The sequence below is a fragment of the Gymnoscopelus microlampas genome (genome assembly GCF_963454915.1).
Source record: "Gymnoscopelus microlampas genome assembly, chromosome: 17".
NCBI lineage: Eukaryota > Metazoa > Chordata > Actinopteri > Myctophiformes > Myctophidae > Gymnoscopelus > Gymnoscopelus microlampas.
In genome coordinates, this window is record NC_139954.1 from 24,039,001 (window position 1) to 24,057,212 (window position 18,212).

Below are 18,212 nucleotides of genomic sequence, written 5' to 3' on the forward strand. Positions count from 1 at the left end.
TAGTGTACCACATTAAAGAAGAATGTGCTTGTTATCAGATGAGGCGACATACACAACATAAGCACTCTATTATACTGATTCAGCAGAATTCTAGAAGGCTACATGAAACATTATATTCTACAACTGCTACAATTACACTGCTATTAGTTTGTGTAGCCTACTTTCTGGAAGGCCAAGTGCTGTGGCTAGCCAGAGGAAATGCATACTCCAAAAAGTCTAAATCGAGATACTAATAATAATAGACTTGTGAAATAAAAATTCAACTGTATCTACATCCCAAATGGGTTTTGATGAGTAGGTGGGCACTGGGCATAACACAGAGATACATTTCCACACATTTCCATGTTCTATGAATGGCACCACCAAAGCACAGTATACAAAAAAAAATTAGACAAAGGACAAGAGAAGAGAAGAGAAGAGAAGAGAACCCAGACGAAAAGAGCAAAGTGTGCCGCCCTCAGCACAGGCATATTAGCCTTGGGGCAGAAGCAAAGAACAGAAATGGTGTGAGTGAGAGCCAAGGGGGTCAGCAAAGAGACAGGGAGAGTGAGCAAGAGTGTGTGGGACAGAGAGAGAGGGGGTGAGAAAGAGAGAGAGAGAGAGAGAGAGAGAAAAGATTAAAATCATCTGAAGGATGAAGGACTGCGCCCATTGTGATGCTAATAAAGGCTAGGCTAACATTAAGGCTAACATTAAGAGAGGAAGAACAAAGGTTAAGCGAAATATGACCTCAGGGCACATCGCAGCTCCAGGTACCATACAGCTTTTCACCTGATGACCATGCAGGGACCCACTTGAGCCTGTATTTTATTATGAGTCAGATTATCTCCGTACAGGCTTGGTGCCAGCCAAAATATGATTATAATATGGCCCAGTTATTGGGGGCACTGTAACCTCAGATCCCAGGCTTGTTTTTTCGGAAAGAAAGCCTGGGGAATGTTGCAATTAAAAGTGGATGGAAGAAGGCTGGGCCACTGACAGTATGGGGAGGAACCATTCCATAAGCTGAGGGGGGCCCACCAAGGAGTGCACATCAATAGTGTTTGCGTGAGACTACTACTGAAATAAATATGGAGACTGCAGCAATAAAAGCCAACAAAAGCTGTTGACGTGTCTCAGGTTTATTTTTTGCAGTACACATACCACAGGCAATGCTTTAATACATGTCTCTTCTATTTTTACTGATGGTTTGATCTCATTTTGGTTCCCACCCGGTCAGAAAAACAAAGACGGACTCTTGTCCCAGCATATGTCACAACTTAATCACAGTTTAGCTACACCCTAGCAAATGAGCTGCCCACTAATTCTATTTGCAGCGAGTGAGCTGCCTGATCATTCTATCCACGGTTTCTAATGAGAGTTTCTCCAGACCTGGACCACCATCCCAGCCCTGGACCACCATCCCAACGCAGCCCCATCATTTCATCAAAAGACCAAAATGATTTATGACTTTGTAGAACTGACATTCTACTGTCTTTAAGACTAAGATTTAATTCTGACCTTTCAACTTATACAGTGAAGAATATGAAGGTTAATAAAACAATGATAAAGTATGTTTATCAAACAAGTACGCAAAATTGGTAATTGATTAATTCAGTATAAAAAGCGACAGATGACAATTTAAGCTGTGAGAAATAAATGGCAAGCTAAGACTTACTTACTTGGCTGCAATGTTATTTTCCCTCATGTGAAAAGAGTGTGAGGAAGGGGGGTATTGGGTCTCAGTGAAAGGAGAAGGAGTAGAGGACTATGCAATCAGCCAAATTGCCTCTTTCAACAGTCAGTCAAGACCGGATGTCTGAACAGACGCAGGCAAGCTTGAACCTCTCACAAGACATCCATTGACGAGAATTAAAATCATTAAAACAGTGCAGGCTGTCAGCTGGACTGTGCTGAACCCCACAAAAGCGCTTTGAAACCCCAGGCCAAGAAAAGACCGGAAAGAACAGCCCCTGACACACTGATAACCTGTGCCAGTCTGCATCTGGAAACACATGATCCAATCCCACCAAAAGACTTCACACTCAGCTTTCCTACACAGTAAAATCCTCAGTGTAAATTTGACTCGGAGAGTATCAAAATGTAACCAAATGGACCCGTACATTTGTATACTCTTAGAGTTACAAATTGATGAATTAACACTGAAGATTTTACTGTGTAGGCTACTATCTTTCTAATTCCCACCAACGGTGATGAACTTGAATTTAGCAAACACTAATGCGTGTGAACTCTGCTTCTTTGCTGTAACACTGTTCAAACTTTCCATCCTACTGTATCAACAACAATAAAATCTAAGTATTGGAGAGTTGTCTTTGCATTCCTGAGTTTGAATGATAACCGGAAGAATGGGCACCTGATATGTCTGGGCACCTCAATGTTAAATTGGATATTTTTTCCAAAGTGTAAAAAGATAAAGAATAGATGTATGCTTTGGAAAATGGTCTGACATCAAGTAAAATATACATGAACATGCATATGAACATTTGAAGTAGATAGCAAATAATCATTATATTGATAAAAAAATTAGTTGAAGGGTAAATAGTTCTGATAATGATGCACCGTGTATGTTGAAATCATGTATATTTTACATTATTTCCGTAAATTTTCCAACCAACAACTTTTATTGCAAAAAAAGGATGAGACCAAGGCACTCTTGTGGAAAAGTTAAAAAGCCTTTAATAGTCTGGCTAATGCATAGCAAGAATAATAAATACAGCTATGCGTTGCGGCAACAATGCCTTCATCAGTGTGACTCAGTCTCTTTTCCACAAGAGTGCCAATTGGTCTCATCCTTTTTTTGCATCAATTGTGTCACCCAGTTGTACCAATGAGCACCTTGTTGGGGATGTACTCCTTTCTCTCTCTTTTTCCTACAACCACTTTTATTCTTTACTTTTTCACATTTTTGAAAACAAATTCCAATTTCACATTGAGGTGGCCAGACTTCTCAGGTTCCAACTCTTCCTGTATCAGTTTGAACATGGACCCTTAAAGCTGCAATCCGTAAGATGTATGTCCTACCCAGCATTCAAACCCGGGTCTCACGCACAAGGGCCATAATTTCAACTGCTGAGCTTACATTTCTCAGTGTAACAGTAGGGAGACCACCTCCAGGCTGCAACCACTGCAGAATCAGATGTGTATGCTAGAAATATTGCATTAGCATACTCTATCACAGTGGTTCTCAACCTTTTGAGGCGGCGACCCCCCAAAATAATCACATTTGAACTGGGGACCCCAACCCTGACAAGCACTTGGAATTGTAGGAGTTGAGGCATTACATTTAGTTTGACTCCGTTCCACAGATAAATATTGTGAAAATAGACGATCTACAAGCTCACAACACCTTGCAGAGCGAGGCGTTGTGAATTTTCAAAATTGTTGCCTCTTTCTTATATTATTTGACAATTTGGCCAATGTTTGACCAGTTTTTATAGTATAGTTTGTTGATTACTTTTGATGCAGGTCTTATTTATTTTCTTTCTTTTTTTTAGGTATTAAAAAGTACTTAAAAGTCCTTAAATTGTCACTTCACTGTCATCTGGGGACCCCTCCAAAATCCTGTGGGGACCGCCCCTGGGGGTCCCGACCCACAGGTTGAGAACCAATGTTCTATACCATAGGCTATAGTTTGGTCAAAATAACATTTATTCACACAAAGAAGTTCTGGGTTGCAGGTTTAATGGTAAATTCCCACTGAGATGTTCTTTTCTTTGGTCTCTCTCTCTTCTCCTCTCTGTCCCTATCTCTACTTTACTCTACCACCACCCATCACCATCATGAATCAGAGCGCGGTGCATCAGACCTTGAGCATCATTCCCAGCAGCTCCGGAAAATCACTGCAGTTCCACGGCCGGTGTCATGTGACCAATCCTCCAGAGGTCCAGGAAGCAACACGCGGTGAGATGTGTCATGTGTCAGTGAGAGAACCTATTTAAGAGCTGCGTTGCGCCCCGTGCTCCTCACACAATGCCAGGCCTCCACGCTTACAGAAGTCGTGGGAGGATATGCCACATGGTTCCAACTATCGAGGACAGAGGATGAGCCAAATTATGAAATGATTTATGGAGCTTCTATAAGATACAGGACAGCAAACCAAGTGGGGAAAAGACACAGGCAACCATACCCTGCCGTCCGCCGTGTCTATTTTGAGACGTACCTCAACTTCCTCATGGAAAGGAAAAATGTATGGTGATGAGGATTGTGCAAACTGTATTGTGGGAAAGATGAAGCCAGGTATAAGGTTTTGGGGTCACTGAAATTCAGCAGCGCTTGCTTTGTATCTTGGGAGAAATGCTGAATTTATTAACTTTTTCTTTCACTAACTCAACTGTAAGCTGAATTCATGCAGTTAGCGGCAGAAGAACAATTTGAATAAAACTACAATATTAATTGGCTCATGGATCCATCATGTACAAACTTTTCTTCAATTGGGGTTATCTAAGAGGCAGAGGTTATGGGTCAAAGTGGCAAATTTGTTCCTCATTAGGAGATGCATAAATGTATGGAAGATTCATGGCTGTAGGTCAAACGGGGCATGAGTTATGGTGCCCCCATTTGGCCAATGGGAATAAGATTTGTTTCTTGGCCTTTTGGCATGACACAACATGACATATGGCAAGTCCAATGAAAACGTCCATATTTACCATTCTGCCAAAATCCATAAAAAGCGACTGCACCGCTATGCCAGAACTGCAAAAAGCGGAAAAAATAAAAAAATAAACCTATTGCCAATCCAGCGACACCACCACCCTGAAAGAAACTTAGGAAAAGTCACGAAATGGACCACTGAGAAATAAATGTATGCTACCATTATAATATATGTGAATCTGTATGCAGAAGTCACAATTATTCACTAAACACGGACAGGTTTGTGTCAACGTCCTTTGACAAATTGCTAATTTTATGATTCTAGTACATCGCAATGACCAAATAAGCAAAGATGCCATCATAAATTCATACATTATTCAGTGCATTACGCTACGTACATCAACTCTACAGTAATCACAGTATAATATTAAGCGACATGATGTTCCCAAACAACCTTCCACGCAGAAGTGTAGTAAAATCGTACTGCAATCAACTAATCTCCCTCAGCCTTATTTCATTCACAGTTTATTTGAGGAAACATATTTGGCATGGAGCAAAGCTGCGATGCAGGTCATTTTAATACTTCAAATAAGACAGAAAATGTAGATTGCTATCATTTCACTCCACACCAACCAAAGGATCTATTCTAGAGGATAAGATTTGTGAATGTCAATAGATTTTACAGCATGAGATGTTTTCATACCTTACATTTGGAGTGGGATGGTCAACACATGAAAGCACCTCTTTGTCAGCAAGCCATTACGTACAACCTTTTAAATACATAATTGGTCTGAAGCTGGGTATATATTTATAAATATCGTTGCTGTCGGGTGGAAACCTTGTATGTCCCAAACCATTCTTTTTTAATTATTATTTTAGAAACAATTTAAAGTGAAAATAGCCTATCTACAAGCTCACAACGCATCGCGATGCGTTGTGAGATCGTAGAACTGCTATTTTCACTACTTTTGTGCAGCACTCTTGTATGATGAAGTAGGGCATTCATTTAATGTATGTATAAAGTTTGTTAATGTCTTCAATCTATTAACTGCAATTTAACTGCGGCCTTGCCTATAAAAGGTGAACCCATCATCAGTGCATTAGCGCCAGCAGGAAAGATGTAATCCTCACAGTTTCTAACAACTGGTGCACAAGCAAATGTTAGCCTAACTCATGGCTGCCAGTTAGAAATGTCTGTGCAGTTGATGAGAAAAGCAGATGTTCGAGAAAGCCAAGCTTTCACAAGAAGCAGAAGAAAGTAAGCTAGATTCCAAAGCCAGATGGAGCTGTTTGGTCGAAAAATCTACATACTGTAGCAAATGAGAGCTTTTCACTATATCTTCACTTCTTTCACATATGTTCAGCAAAAAATGGCACCACCACAGTTAACGTAGAATTATTCAAAAGGAGAGAGTAAAGCCCAATACATGATCATTCCGACGTCCGAACATTTCTTTGGAGCAGCATGAGCGGTCTCAGAACTTTTCTCGGAACTCGTGCACCTCCAGATGTCCCAACTCTCTGAACTTACTTCGGAAAGCCTGTACGAACCGGACGATTTTCACAATGTCGGCAGGAGCATGTACAGTATTAGCCTTAAAAAGTAACTACTTTGTATTTATAAGACATGACCTAGTGGTATCAGGTTTAAAAACGGGTAAATTACATTACATATGTTCAGCAGTTTGGGCGACAACTCTAAATGGGGCACAGTGTTTAAGCGTGGGACATTTGTTAAGACTAATATTTGTATATTATTTTATATATTATATATTACACACACACACACACACACACACACACCATGAATTATGAATGGAAGGTAATAGACAACACCACAACAAAATGGACTGTACAACACAGTACTTTGTATGACAGAACATGACTTTTCGCCTTTACATAAAGTACCATAACACTCAACCTTGAGGGGACAGAACCCATCATCCCAGGATGGTTGGCCATCACAATTCAAGTGGCCAGAGTCACCTTTGGAGGCAGTCAGACTATATACAGTAGACTACAGTACAGTACAGAGTACTCTCACAGTTCCATTTTTAAACTTGTAGAGTTAAATTAACACAGATTTTGTGGTGTAGTGCTGCTACTGTGGAGCAGCTATTGTGGAGCTGCTAGTAGAAATCTAATTTTACTGTGCACTGTGTTGAAGTGGAATGTAAATGAGAATGCTTGATTTATAAACTGTTTAACGACAAAGCATAAATCAAGCTTTAGGTTGAGACCCTTTAACCCCCTCTCTCTCTCTCTCTCTCTCTCTCTCTCTCTCTCTCTCTCTCTCTCTCTCTCTCTCTCTCTCTCTCTCTCTCTCTCTCTCTCTCTCTCTCTCTCTCTCTCTCTCTCTCTCTCTCTCTCTCTCTCTCTCTCTCTCTCTCTCTCTCTCTCTCTCTCTCTCTCTCTCAACTTGATTGTGTCTCAGAAGGAGGGGGGGAATGGAAGCCAGGAACTTGAATCTCATCAGCCCTGCAGGTCATATTTCTCAAGAGCAGGACAGGGACAGTCCAAATTAATTCACTGTGTAAAGTGATGATGTTCACAGCAATCAGCATCAGCATCATCATCATCATGTACAATCAGATTAAAATGTGACTTGTTGACCTGTGACATGCCAGATACATAATTTCATCCCTGTATCTGCAGTCTTTCCTATCTGTCTTCATTGTGTTGTAATGATAATGAAAATGCACCCACTGCACTTTTAACCACTTATGCCCAATTTAGTTTTTGGATAAGTGCTTATAATGACATGCCCAAAATAGGGACATCAGGTTGAAAGTAGTTAATAGTCAAACCCTCCTCACTGGGATAAAAAATAATTTGCCAGTGCATTTTACAAAGTACACTTGTATTAATGAGTGACCTGTGGGTGGTATCATTTGTATTACTCTTTCTAAACAGCTAATTCAACAGATGCAAATACACAACACAGTGTATACAAGAGAAGAGCTGTGTTACCAGCATCAATTCTGCAGTTTATTATGCCATGGCTCTGTAGGAGGCCAGCCATCTAAAAATGGGTCTGTCTGTCATAGGGTCCATTTCGTTCCATTTATTTCCAAATTAAAATATTATGTATTATCTTTTTCCAAGCTTTGGCTAGACCCTGTTTTGTTTGTATGAAACCTTGCAACATGCCATTGGTGCATGGTTGGAAGATATTTTAAGCCAAGCCTGTTGTTATTCTAATTGTAGGCGTTCTTCTCTGAATCATCTCCAACCCCTTTAATTATACTTGTGTGTTTGGTTCTTGGATTGGATGTCTCTATTGGCACAAATTAACCAATTAAAATGTACTTCATTGGCCGGAGTCCCGCAGGGAAAGGAGGTCGCACAGCTCGTAGCCACGATGCAATATTTCTTTTTAAATGAATTTACCAATGTTTCTACAGTAAAAAGTCTTCTTCAGGTTATGAAGAAGACCCTGAAGAAGACTGTTTACTGTCGAAACGTTGGTAAATGAATCAAAAAAAAAATATTGCATCGTGGCTACGAACTGTGCGACCCCCTTTCTTTGAAAACATTTTGTCTACCGTGGTCAACACCTCCTCACTGCTGGTGTGCGCTCCTGTTCCATCGTTAACCTCTAAACTCTAAAAACAAATCTGTGAGCCAAAAATAGCTGATCTACAAGCTCACAATCTGTCACGTTGAAACACATTGTGAGCTTGTAGATCTGCTATTTTTCCCGAATGTTTACCCCAGAATAGGGACCCTAATAGGGTTCATGTGATTAAACTAGTGCGGGTGTATGTGACAAATGAATTAGCTATATTATAAGGGATGAAACATAAATCATGCCTCTTCTCCTTTCTAACAACTATGGCTTGAAAAAAGGATCTGAGATGTTCTGCTCAGAGGTGAAATGCATTGAAAGAAAATAGTGACATTTCTGATAATACACACTTCTCAGGAAAAGAACAGTAGATGGAGGAAGAATATTTCACACACAAATGCATAACTCGTATGACAGCCAGAATCACATGCTGTAGAAATATAATTAAACCCACCACACCATTCTTAAGATTTAGGATCAAGTTAGTTCTTTCCTGTCTTTTAGTTCAAATGTAAACAACAGGCTAAATCCTATACATGTGCATGTGTGTACTGTTTTTTCACTGTTTACAATTTATAGCTCCAGATGCAAGATACAGCGAAATTGTATACACATATTTTCCACCTAGCTTTATCTGCACTGCACCTCTGCACTGAACAGTAGATTTGCCTTCCCAGAGTTCTGTGACTTCAGCACCGTTCCAAGGTTGTGGCCTTCCAGTAGTCACTGCGGTTGACCATTCTGGAGCAGTCAAACCTTTGCATCAAAACTGCTGAGCAGGGACACCCGTTTCATATACGAATGACCAAGGGTGGGTCTCTGTTGCATGGGTGTGAGGTTGAGCACTGTGGTTTAGTGTTGATGCACCTTTGTGTATAAAAAGAGAGGAAGCATCAGCACTGCTGAGTTCTAGCTACTGCCTTCTGAGGCTGTCACATACCATAGACTTGAGCTTCACTTGATAATCTTTGAGCCATCGTCACGTGGGCGCCCACACATTCTGTGACCTGCATTGTCACTCTACTGTCAGTGAGCTGCTATTGTGGAGGCCACCTGTGAACTATATGTGTAATTATGGACCACACCACTGCCACACCACTGCCCTCGATATATCACTTACAGTGGCGTAAAGTAACTAAGTACATGTACTCAAGTACTGTACTTAAGGGACGACTTTACCCATTTTCATGTAATTGGTCGTCACTAATGCTCATGATAAAATGATTTTAAAAATTGTACTCGGTCTGTGTCTCAGAGGAGGGCTGTGGACACTTCAGAAACCTTTCAATTGTGTTTTTGTTTTTTTCTATTAACTGAGAGTAATGGCTTCTACTATAGCATGCTAAATTTCCAGGAATAGAAAGCCTGAAGTTTCTATTGGCTTGGATTCCCAATCGATGATGTCAATGGTAGGCGGGTTTCTGAACTGTCCACATCCCTCCTCTGAGACACAGATATGATAGGTTGAAAATGGGTGAAGTGGTCCTTTAAGTACAATGTTGAGGTATTTTTAATTTACTGGAGTATTTCCAATTTTTGGTACTTTTACTTATATAATAGCGACAATTATATAATAGCAAAAATCTTTGCTTGTAGATCGGCTATTTTTGTTACTTATGTGTGACACTGTAGTGTAGTATGACGAATTAGGGCATTATTTTACGAAAAAACATAAGTAGTTGAAATATGGAGATACAAGGTTTCTCCCCGACAGTAACGATAAACTAAATAAACCATGGGACTTCTGTGAGTGTACCAGTATTCACTGTTCATATGACATCTTATCAGTGGTGGAAGAAGTACTCAAATGTTTTACTTAAATAAAAGTATCAATACCACAACGTAGAAATACTGTGTACAATATTTCCCTCAAAGTTTTACAATCACTAGTCATTCATTTGACCATTGCTTGTTCAGTATAGAGCTAGAGGGTATCGTCTATCTCCATTCATTCCACTCAGCTACTTAATTGAATTAATGAATTACATTGTACTGTATGTTAATCAAAGAGACATGTACCCTCACTGATGACGATGAACATTTAATAGAGGCCAGCATCACTGGAAGCTCCAGATTAGACCCCTGCGCGGGAATGTTTTCTTAATCCTGCTCCTGCTAGATTTCTGACCATTATCGCCTGTCCCGGCAATGTGTGTGTTCCCGTCCCACCCACAGTTTATTTCTGACTACTTACTCCCGCTCTCAGCAAAGTTTAAAGTACCGCCTGCTCAAAAAAGCTTTGCATTGGGACCCGAATACAAACAGACCATTTCAGCACCATGGACAGAGACACTGTTGGCTGGGCTAACGGTGGGATTAGTATTAAAAGGTAGTGGAAGCAATACTTTATGGTTAAAACTAAGAACTTTAGTGTGAAAAGGCTAAGGCTCTATATTCTGATAATAATGATTACTATATAGTGTCAATAGTCAATAACAGGGATCTCCCTGTCTCTCCAGCTGTTTAATAAATAGAAAATACATTTTCAGGAGGGTCACCAATTTCATTAAATCAAGAGCCTATTTCTCAGCTTCAATTTGATAGTGTTCCAGTTCCAATTGTGTCTGCTAATTAAAAAAATATTTAGAAATAACTTTCATTAATTAAAAGTATTACACCATTTCTCAAACACTTTCTCCATTCTCCCACAACACATCTCGATAGTATCTTGTTTAAAGGTGGGGTAAGTGTTTTTTTGTTTTTTTTAAGTGTTAAATAGCTCTTTATTCCCATAGCAATCATTGCAGGTGTCTCCCCGTCTCTCTCCAACTCTTTAGTATTGGGATACCAATTTATCCAATCAGGAGAGAAAACTCACAAAGCATACAGGATGAAGTGAAATTGGAAGTGATGAAACAAAAAAATGTGCAGACAAAATTGCAACTGGAACACTATACAATTGAAGTTGATAAATGGTGTTTGTGGTGTTTTTTCTCTCCTGATTGGATGATATAGAAACTGAAAATGTATTTTCTGTTTACTAAAAAGCTGGAATGAGATGGGAGAGACCCCTGTTACAAAACAAACACTATAATAATCAATGATTACTATCATAATATAGAGGTTTGACCTTTTAACAATAGATAAATACATACACATACATATAATATAATACGTATACATACATACCCGTATATACAGTACATACATGCATGTACATGCATTACAGCACCTTTAATATGCGCAGAAATAAGTGTGTTCTCTTTGAAGTAGATCTTATTTTGACTGGAGAGAACTGAGCAACCCATAGGTGACAGCTTTGTGTCCCAATACATTTAACAAAGTCCAATTTGTTTCCATTTCTGTCAGTAATAACTGGGAAATGTGACCAAATGTCAGACTTGCCTCATTGCTTTGCTTTTGCATTGTAATGACCTGTTCTGATCTTCTTTTCAACTTAATTTGCCCGCTTCAAACCCTCTGGTTAGCGCAACATCCGGGACCCACAGTTATTTTTTGGACTACCCATTTCTGCCCCCAGCAAATTAAAATAAAACCTGCAAGACCCCCTGGTCAATGGTGTTATTAGGCTTCTGGTCATCAGGCAGGGCTACTCTGACTCAGTGACATTTACAAAAAGGAAAGGTTTGATTAGATCATTTTCAAGGCCTCCTGGGAGTTTTTCTGTGGTGAGGCTGTGTGTTTGCACCAGCAGTCTGGAGTCTGCATGTTGACACATCCCGTTATGCCCCCAGGAAAGTGAGTAGTTCTGTTGCCTGCAGAAACTTTGACCCAACATGTTCATATGGATCAAGACAACTCTTATAACATGGTGGATGCTCTTTTCCAAATCCTCTTAAAGCATACCGACAGCATAGGCTTGTAGTATGGAGAGCCCCAATGGGAACTGAACCCTTGACCCATGCACTGTCAGTGCCATGTTGTACCCATTACGCTACACAAAAGCACTACTCTCTGACATATGACTTCCCTTTTAACAATGCATAATTTGTAGTCTGTTTGAAGATATACTGGCTCTTGTAAAATGCCGTACACATCTACAAAGGTTCATGGCATGCCATTTATTCTGATCTTGCAACATGTAAGTCGTACTGGATAAGTAAATTGTACTTTTTGCATACCCGTCATTGATGTCATTATTCTTGGCACCAGCTTTGTCACTCTTTTTGTCTTGATAAAAGTATTGTGTATTGCAGCCTTGCTGGCCTACATTAAAGAATGTAGTGTTTATCTAGGTGTATTTAAAAACACATTTCGTCTTAATTTGCATTGAAAAATATCGAGAAAGAGGGACAGTCAAACAGCTGGTTGGATCTAAACAGTGATGTAAACAACAAGGATAAAATCATCAAAATGCTTTTACCCTTAACAAATGGTGAACATGTACCTTCACATACATGGCACTTCTCTACTGTAGCTTGCAACCATAAATCCTACAATATGTTAAATCATTTTACAACAGATGATTCAACTACTGCCAGAACTACACCTGGTCAGGCTGTAGCACTGCCACTGGTCATTCTGATATTGTTGTTTCAATCCTGGTTATAAAGAAAATAGAAAAGTAATTATGGTGGAAACATTTATCTATCAAAGATATATTTTTTTCTGCATTTGCCAAAGTTGGGTTTGTTTAGTGTTTCATTCTCACTGCTGTTGCTGCTATGACACCTGCATCTCCCTCCAGGGATCAATGTCTACCTTATACCTCACACTTTCAACAAGACAAACGCATGATCACATCACACAGACAAAGACACACCTACTGTACAGTACTCTCTCTCACACACACACACACACACACACACACACACACACACACACACACACACACACACACACACACACACACACACACACACACACACACACACACACACACACACACACACACACACACACACACACACACACACACACACACACTCTGCAAATGCCATCTACCGGAGTAGAATGTCCCAAAAGAACTTACACTTTCAAATGCTTGGGGAGGCTTTGTAAGCATTGTGTGGAATACAATAAAGAAAACGGCTGAAATACTAGGTTATGGATCTCATTGATACAACAGTTATTGCTTAGTCTGCAAGTGCCCTCAGACTCAGTTCTCATGTGTTTCTAAAAATAGGCCTCATTGGAGCACTATATTCAGTGTAGCCTGTAGTAGGCCCCCAAGAAGCTCTGCCTGGCCAATAGTAGCCTAAATGCCTCCCTCTGTCTTTGATATGGGGCCTCACAGAACCTATGGAACCTTACCATGAGAACTGTATTCTAAACCTTGTACGCCTACCTGTTGTATGCGTCTCTAAAGCACCTGCACATTTCCATGAGCTCTGTGTCTTTAGCGTTTTTTGCATAGTGCCCGTTAATCTGCAGTTCTTTATGTTTACTGTCCTGCATCAATCAGAAGGAGTTCTGTAGTGCACCCCATGGACACATTCTGCATCTGGGCCTAATAAATATGCTGGTCTATAAGCATTATAGTAGCCTATCTGCTGCTTCAGCACAAACGCTGACAATACTATGCGCACCTCATCCGCAGTTCAGGATAATTCAGTGATTAGCCTCTACAAGATAAATGTGGGCTACTCTTATGAACGTCACGTGTCTGCTAAATTGCAGACATGTATCTGAAGGTGATTAATTGGCTGTGCGGTGCTGATTGGGTTACTCTGTCCCTTGAGCGTGACTTAAGGAAGTTGGTGTTTTTCAGTGGTGGAAAAAGTACTCACATTTTTTACTTAAGTAAAAGTATCGGTACCATATATAAATACTCTGTTACAAGTAAAAATCCGGAATTCAAAATTTATTTGAGTAAAAATATAATAGCATTAGTATCAAAATGTACTTAAAGTACCAAAAGTAGAAAGTACTCATTGTGCAGCATGTCCCGTTACAGAAGTTTTCAAATGTATAAAAATCTTTTGAAAATAGCAGATCTACAAGCTCACAATGTGCACTATATAATATATATAGACCCTAAGTGGTTAATGTATAATACAAATCTAAATCTAAAAAGTAACTAGTAACTAAAGTTTTCAAATACTTGTAGTGGAGTAAAAGTACAACATCTGTCTCTGAGATGTAGTGGAGTAGAAGTAAAATAATTGAAAATTGGAAATACTCCACTAAAGTCAAAAATACCTCTAATAATTGTACTTAAGTACAGTACTTTGAGTATTAGTTACTTTACACCACTGGTGTTTTTGCTGCGGCTGCACTAAATTCTTCAGACCAGTCGCTGTTTTCCCGAGCCTATTGTGGCAATATTACACATGTACAGAGGATACTGTTCACATTCATTGTTCTGTTAATAATCTCCATAATACTGTATGTATAGAATGTAAACAAGTTGTTTTAAGATAAATGTTTTGCTCGTTTCTTCATGAGATGTCAGTCAGTCAGGCAAAAACAGCTAAGCTACGGTATGATGATGATCTACTATACTGCAGTGGCAAAACAGTGCTGCTGAGCACATCAACTTCAGACCTAATAACACGAGGTAACAAGTAGCATGGGCTCCCTGCTGTCCACACAGGGCTTGTCTTTATTTCCTACAACAGCCTGTTGAAATAAACATTGTTTGGTCACTGAAGCACTAAAATACCTTGCAGGTGAACAGTAAAATACTGGCAAATGTGAGGCTAAGTGTTACTCTCAGGTAACTGAAGGCATGCAGGCTACATTTCAGGCTACATTGCTTTTCTTTTTACAAAATGGGATGAAATTATTCCAATTACTGAAGCGGGTGATTTGCTTGTGTGCTACAATTTGTTCATATAAGTATAGGCTATATATGCCCAATTCACATATCCTGGCCTATTATAAAGCATGCATGAACTCCTTGAATATAAAATGTTTCTATCCTCAAGGCTCTATGGTGGATATTGGCCTGTGTGGAGTGGACGCATGGAGAGAGGGACCTAAAAGAATAGACTGTCTGTCTGCTCCAGAGCTGGCTTGTTGAAAACATAGCGATCAAGTAGCCTAACCGAGAAGTGTTGCAGAGGGGGGGAACGCTGCTGCAGCAATAAGCCAGAGAATGGATGGAAAACCTGGTTAAGGGGGATCATCACGATGGACAGAGGAGCAAGTAGCCATATGCCTATGATTTGATCCCGCTGGTCACTGGAGGCATTGATCCAACATCTATCTGCGCGCTAGGCTATTTAAAAAGTTAGGAGGTCGTGGTTCTTTAGGTGATGCAGGTGCTTTTTCTGTGTCTGTGCGCTGCGCGTGGCGTATACCCATGGAGCCTGGGCTCGCCGATAGTAGCTGCACAGGATAAGTTGTTTCCCCCCCTCCTCCCTGCGCCTCTGCATCCACTCACTGCATAAATATGATTGCAGATCTATCAACCTGGTCCGTTACAACAAACACACGAATAAACACAGATCCACACACACAGCAGTTTGCATCCAAATGGAGATTATATATAGGCGTAATGGTGATTATAGCTTACCACTTGGATTCTTGTTTTTCTTAAGACTCTTGCCACAAAGACACTGCAGCATATGCGTTCCTTTGCTGAAAATGTTCCAAAGAAACCACATTGATTTGGGCGAAGAGCAGCAATCCAGTGGCTTAAACACCCAGGTATAGATGAGATCCTTGCGGTTGCATAATAATAACACAATTGGATCAGTTCTCCAAAGCAGAGCTACCAATTCTACCATAGAAAAATAGGTATGATCCAAGTCCTATGCGCTTTCATTCACGTGGCAAAAATATTCACTATCTGTCAGACTTCGTAATTAAGGTGTTTTTTTCTTCTTCTGGCGTATAAAGGATGCCACCTCAACTAGTCGGCGATAGAAAATATACTCTATAAATTGCATGTGTGTCGCACCGGGAGGAGACAGTGTGCAGCCGGTAAACAAACAGAACTAACGTGAAAACAGTGAAACACGGCGGATTTCCGAGGAGAAAATCATTGCCCATTTAGTTCATCACTCTGAGGAGAGGCGGGTGGATGAGGATCTGCACAGCATCAAAAGCCAAGGGAGGATGCATCCTATGCACACACTGCTGCAATGATAGCCCCAACAAAACAACATCAAGTCCACTTGGGTTCTCCTTGTTGAATAAACCAGCTGTGTGACGATCAGGTCAGATTCCAGCAAGCACAGTTTTCATATCTTTTAGCCTCTCTCTCCACTGCAACGTTCTGCCTCTAAAGCCAGCTTTGGTTTCTTCTTGGTGTCTGTCCCGATTCCTGGAGTACACGTTTCTTCTCTGGTCTATCTGGTCATCAGTGTCTTCACTACAACGCCACTGGCATCATCTCCAAAAGTAACGGTGCGCCTGTATAAAAAATATTTGCATGAATTTCCCTTCGCATCGGACCTCTGTTAGAAATCGACGGGGGGAGGAGGGGTTAAATTGAAAGATTGGCTTTCCATTACGTAAACACGTGGTTTCTGCGCCGTCATATTCACTGATGCTCTCATAAAATGATATGATCAGACTGAGACAATTTAAGTCAGGGGTCTTCAATGTTTTTCTAATACATTGTGTATAGGGGTCCCTGTCTCAGCTAAGGGGTCCTTGGCTGAGCCAGGGACCCCTACTACACAATGTAGCCTATCACATTGTGTTGCAGATTAAACTTTTTCATATATTTCATAGATGGCTTCATAGACTTGTTTGACAACACTATCATCAATGTTGCATAAATTCATGTTTTTTGTTAATTTTTTACACATTAGCTTCTCTATTATTCATTTATGTTAATGTGCATTTTCAGACATTATGTATAAGCCTCAATACTTTACGTTATGGCTCTGTACTCGGTTTGCTCTTTTTTTCCTTTATGCCTCTTTGCCAAAAATAGCAGATCTGCTTTAGATCTGCTATTTTTGGCTAAATGTTCGCCATAATCAGAATCCTATCACACAAAGAATTGGAGGACCCCCCGTCCTACCTCTGAGGACACCCTAGGGGTCCCGGACCCTCTGTTGAAGACCCCTGGTCTAAGCGACATTTCTTATAAACAATGCTATTTCTATTAAGTCATTTTAAGTTGCGTATAGGTTTTCTGCATTATTTTAGGAAACGTGCTGTCAAAGGTCTACAAGATGCTATTTTCCATTCACTGCAAGATAGTCAAATTAGTTATAATGTATTTATTTAAAGTGCTAACATCGTCTGGCTGTCGGCCAGGCTATTCTTGAAATTATGTCTTGTTATATTATCGACAAATTGTATGTGAAGCTCTGTTACGTTATGAAGTCACAGGTGCTTAGACTCACCTGTGATAGGTTGGTAGGGATGCTTGCGTGTGCCGGTGTCAAGTGATCTAAGCATTATTGAAGCTGCGCTGCAGAGTACAGGAACCTACAGGGCAGTGGTGGAAAGTAACTAAGTACATTTACTCAAGTATACTGTACTTAAGTACAATTTTGAGGAGTATTTCCAATTGTCTGTACTTTTACTTCTATTCCACTACATCTCAAAGGCAAATATTGTACTTTTAGTCCACTACAATTATTTGAAAACTTTAGCTAGATTTTGATTATTACAAAACATACATTACCCACTTCAGCCCTATATACAACAAGCTCACAATGCGTCAAGATGTGACACATTGTGAGCTTGTAGATCTGCTATTTTCAAAAGATGAATACATTTTATACATATGATAGCCTACTTTGTGGAACGGGATATTCTGCATAAGGGACTACACCATGAATTTGAACTTTTTCTTCTTTTTAGTGTGTTTTTGGTCTCCCCTACCTCTCTTCTATCCCCAAAAATACCCCAGTTTGAACACTCAGGCTTTCACAGCAAATCTGGGGTTTTCTGTAAATTGGTCTCAAAACAGGCCAAACTGATTTGCACCCTCACGTGACGTCACGTCAGGGTACAATCCCTCCCGTTTTTCAGTTAAAAAAAAAAAACTTTTTTTAAATGTATTTTTTCTTATTTTATTGTTTTACTTTTTACACACAGAACCAGGAGATAACATGCATACAAACTGGCTCAATAGCGCCCTGTGCCAAACAGGACAATGTGGTATTGCAGGCGAAAGTGCTTTATAAGCCAGAGAGAAGTTAGTTGGAATGAGTATATCTGAGGCTTAATTTAGGCTCAAACC

At 40.0% G+C, this 18,212-nt stretch overlaps 1 protein-coding gene across 1 annotated transcript in view; it reads right to left on the reverse strand.

The window, feature by feature from the left end:
• Positions 1-16,316, reverse strand: part of fgf14 (fibroblast growth factor 14) — a gene marked incomplete at its 5' end in the record, with an annotated part of 137,273 nt that extends 120,957 nt beyond the window's left edge. Inside the window, one exon of the mRNA XM_084084626.1 lies at positions 15,579-16,316. Coding sequence (XP_083940752.1) covers positions 15,579-15,792 — 214 coding nt within the window. The remainder of the gene's footprint in view (positions 1-15,578) is intronic.
• Positions 16,317-18,212: the final 1,896 nt, after the last annotated feature.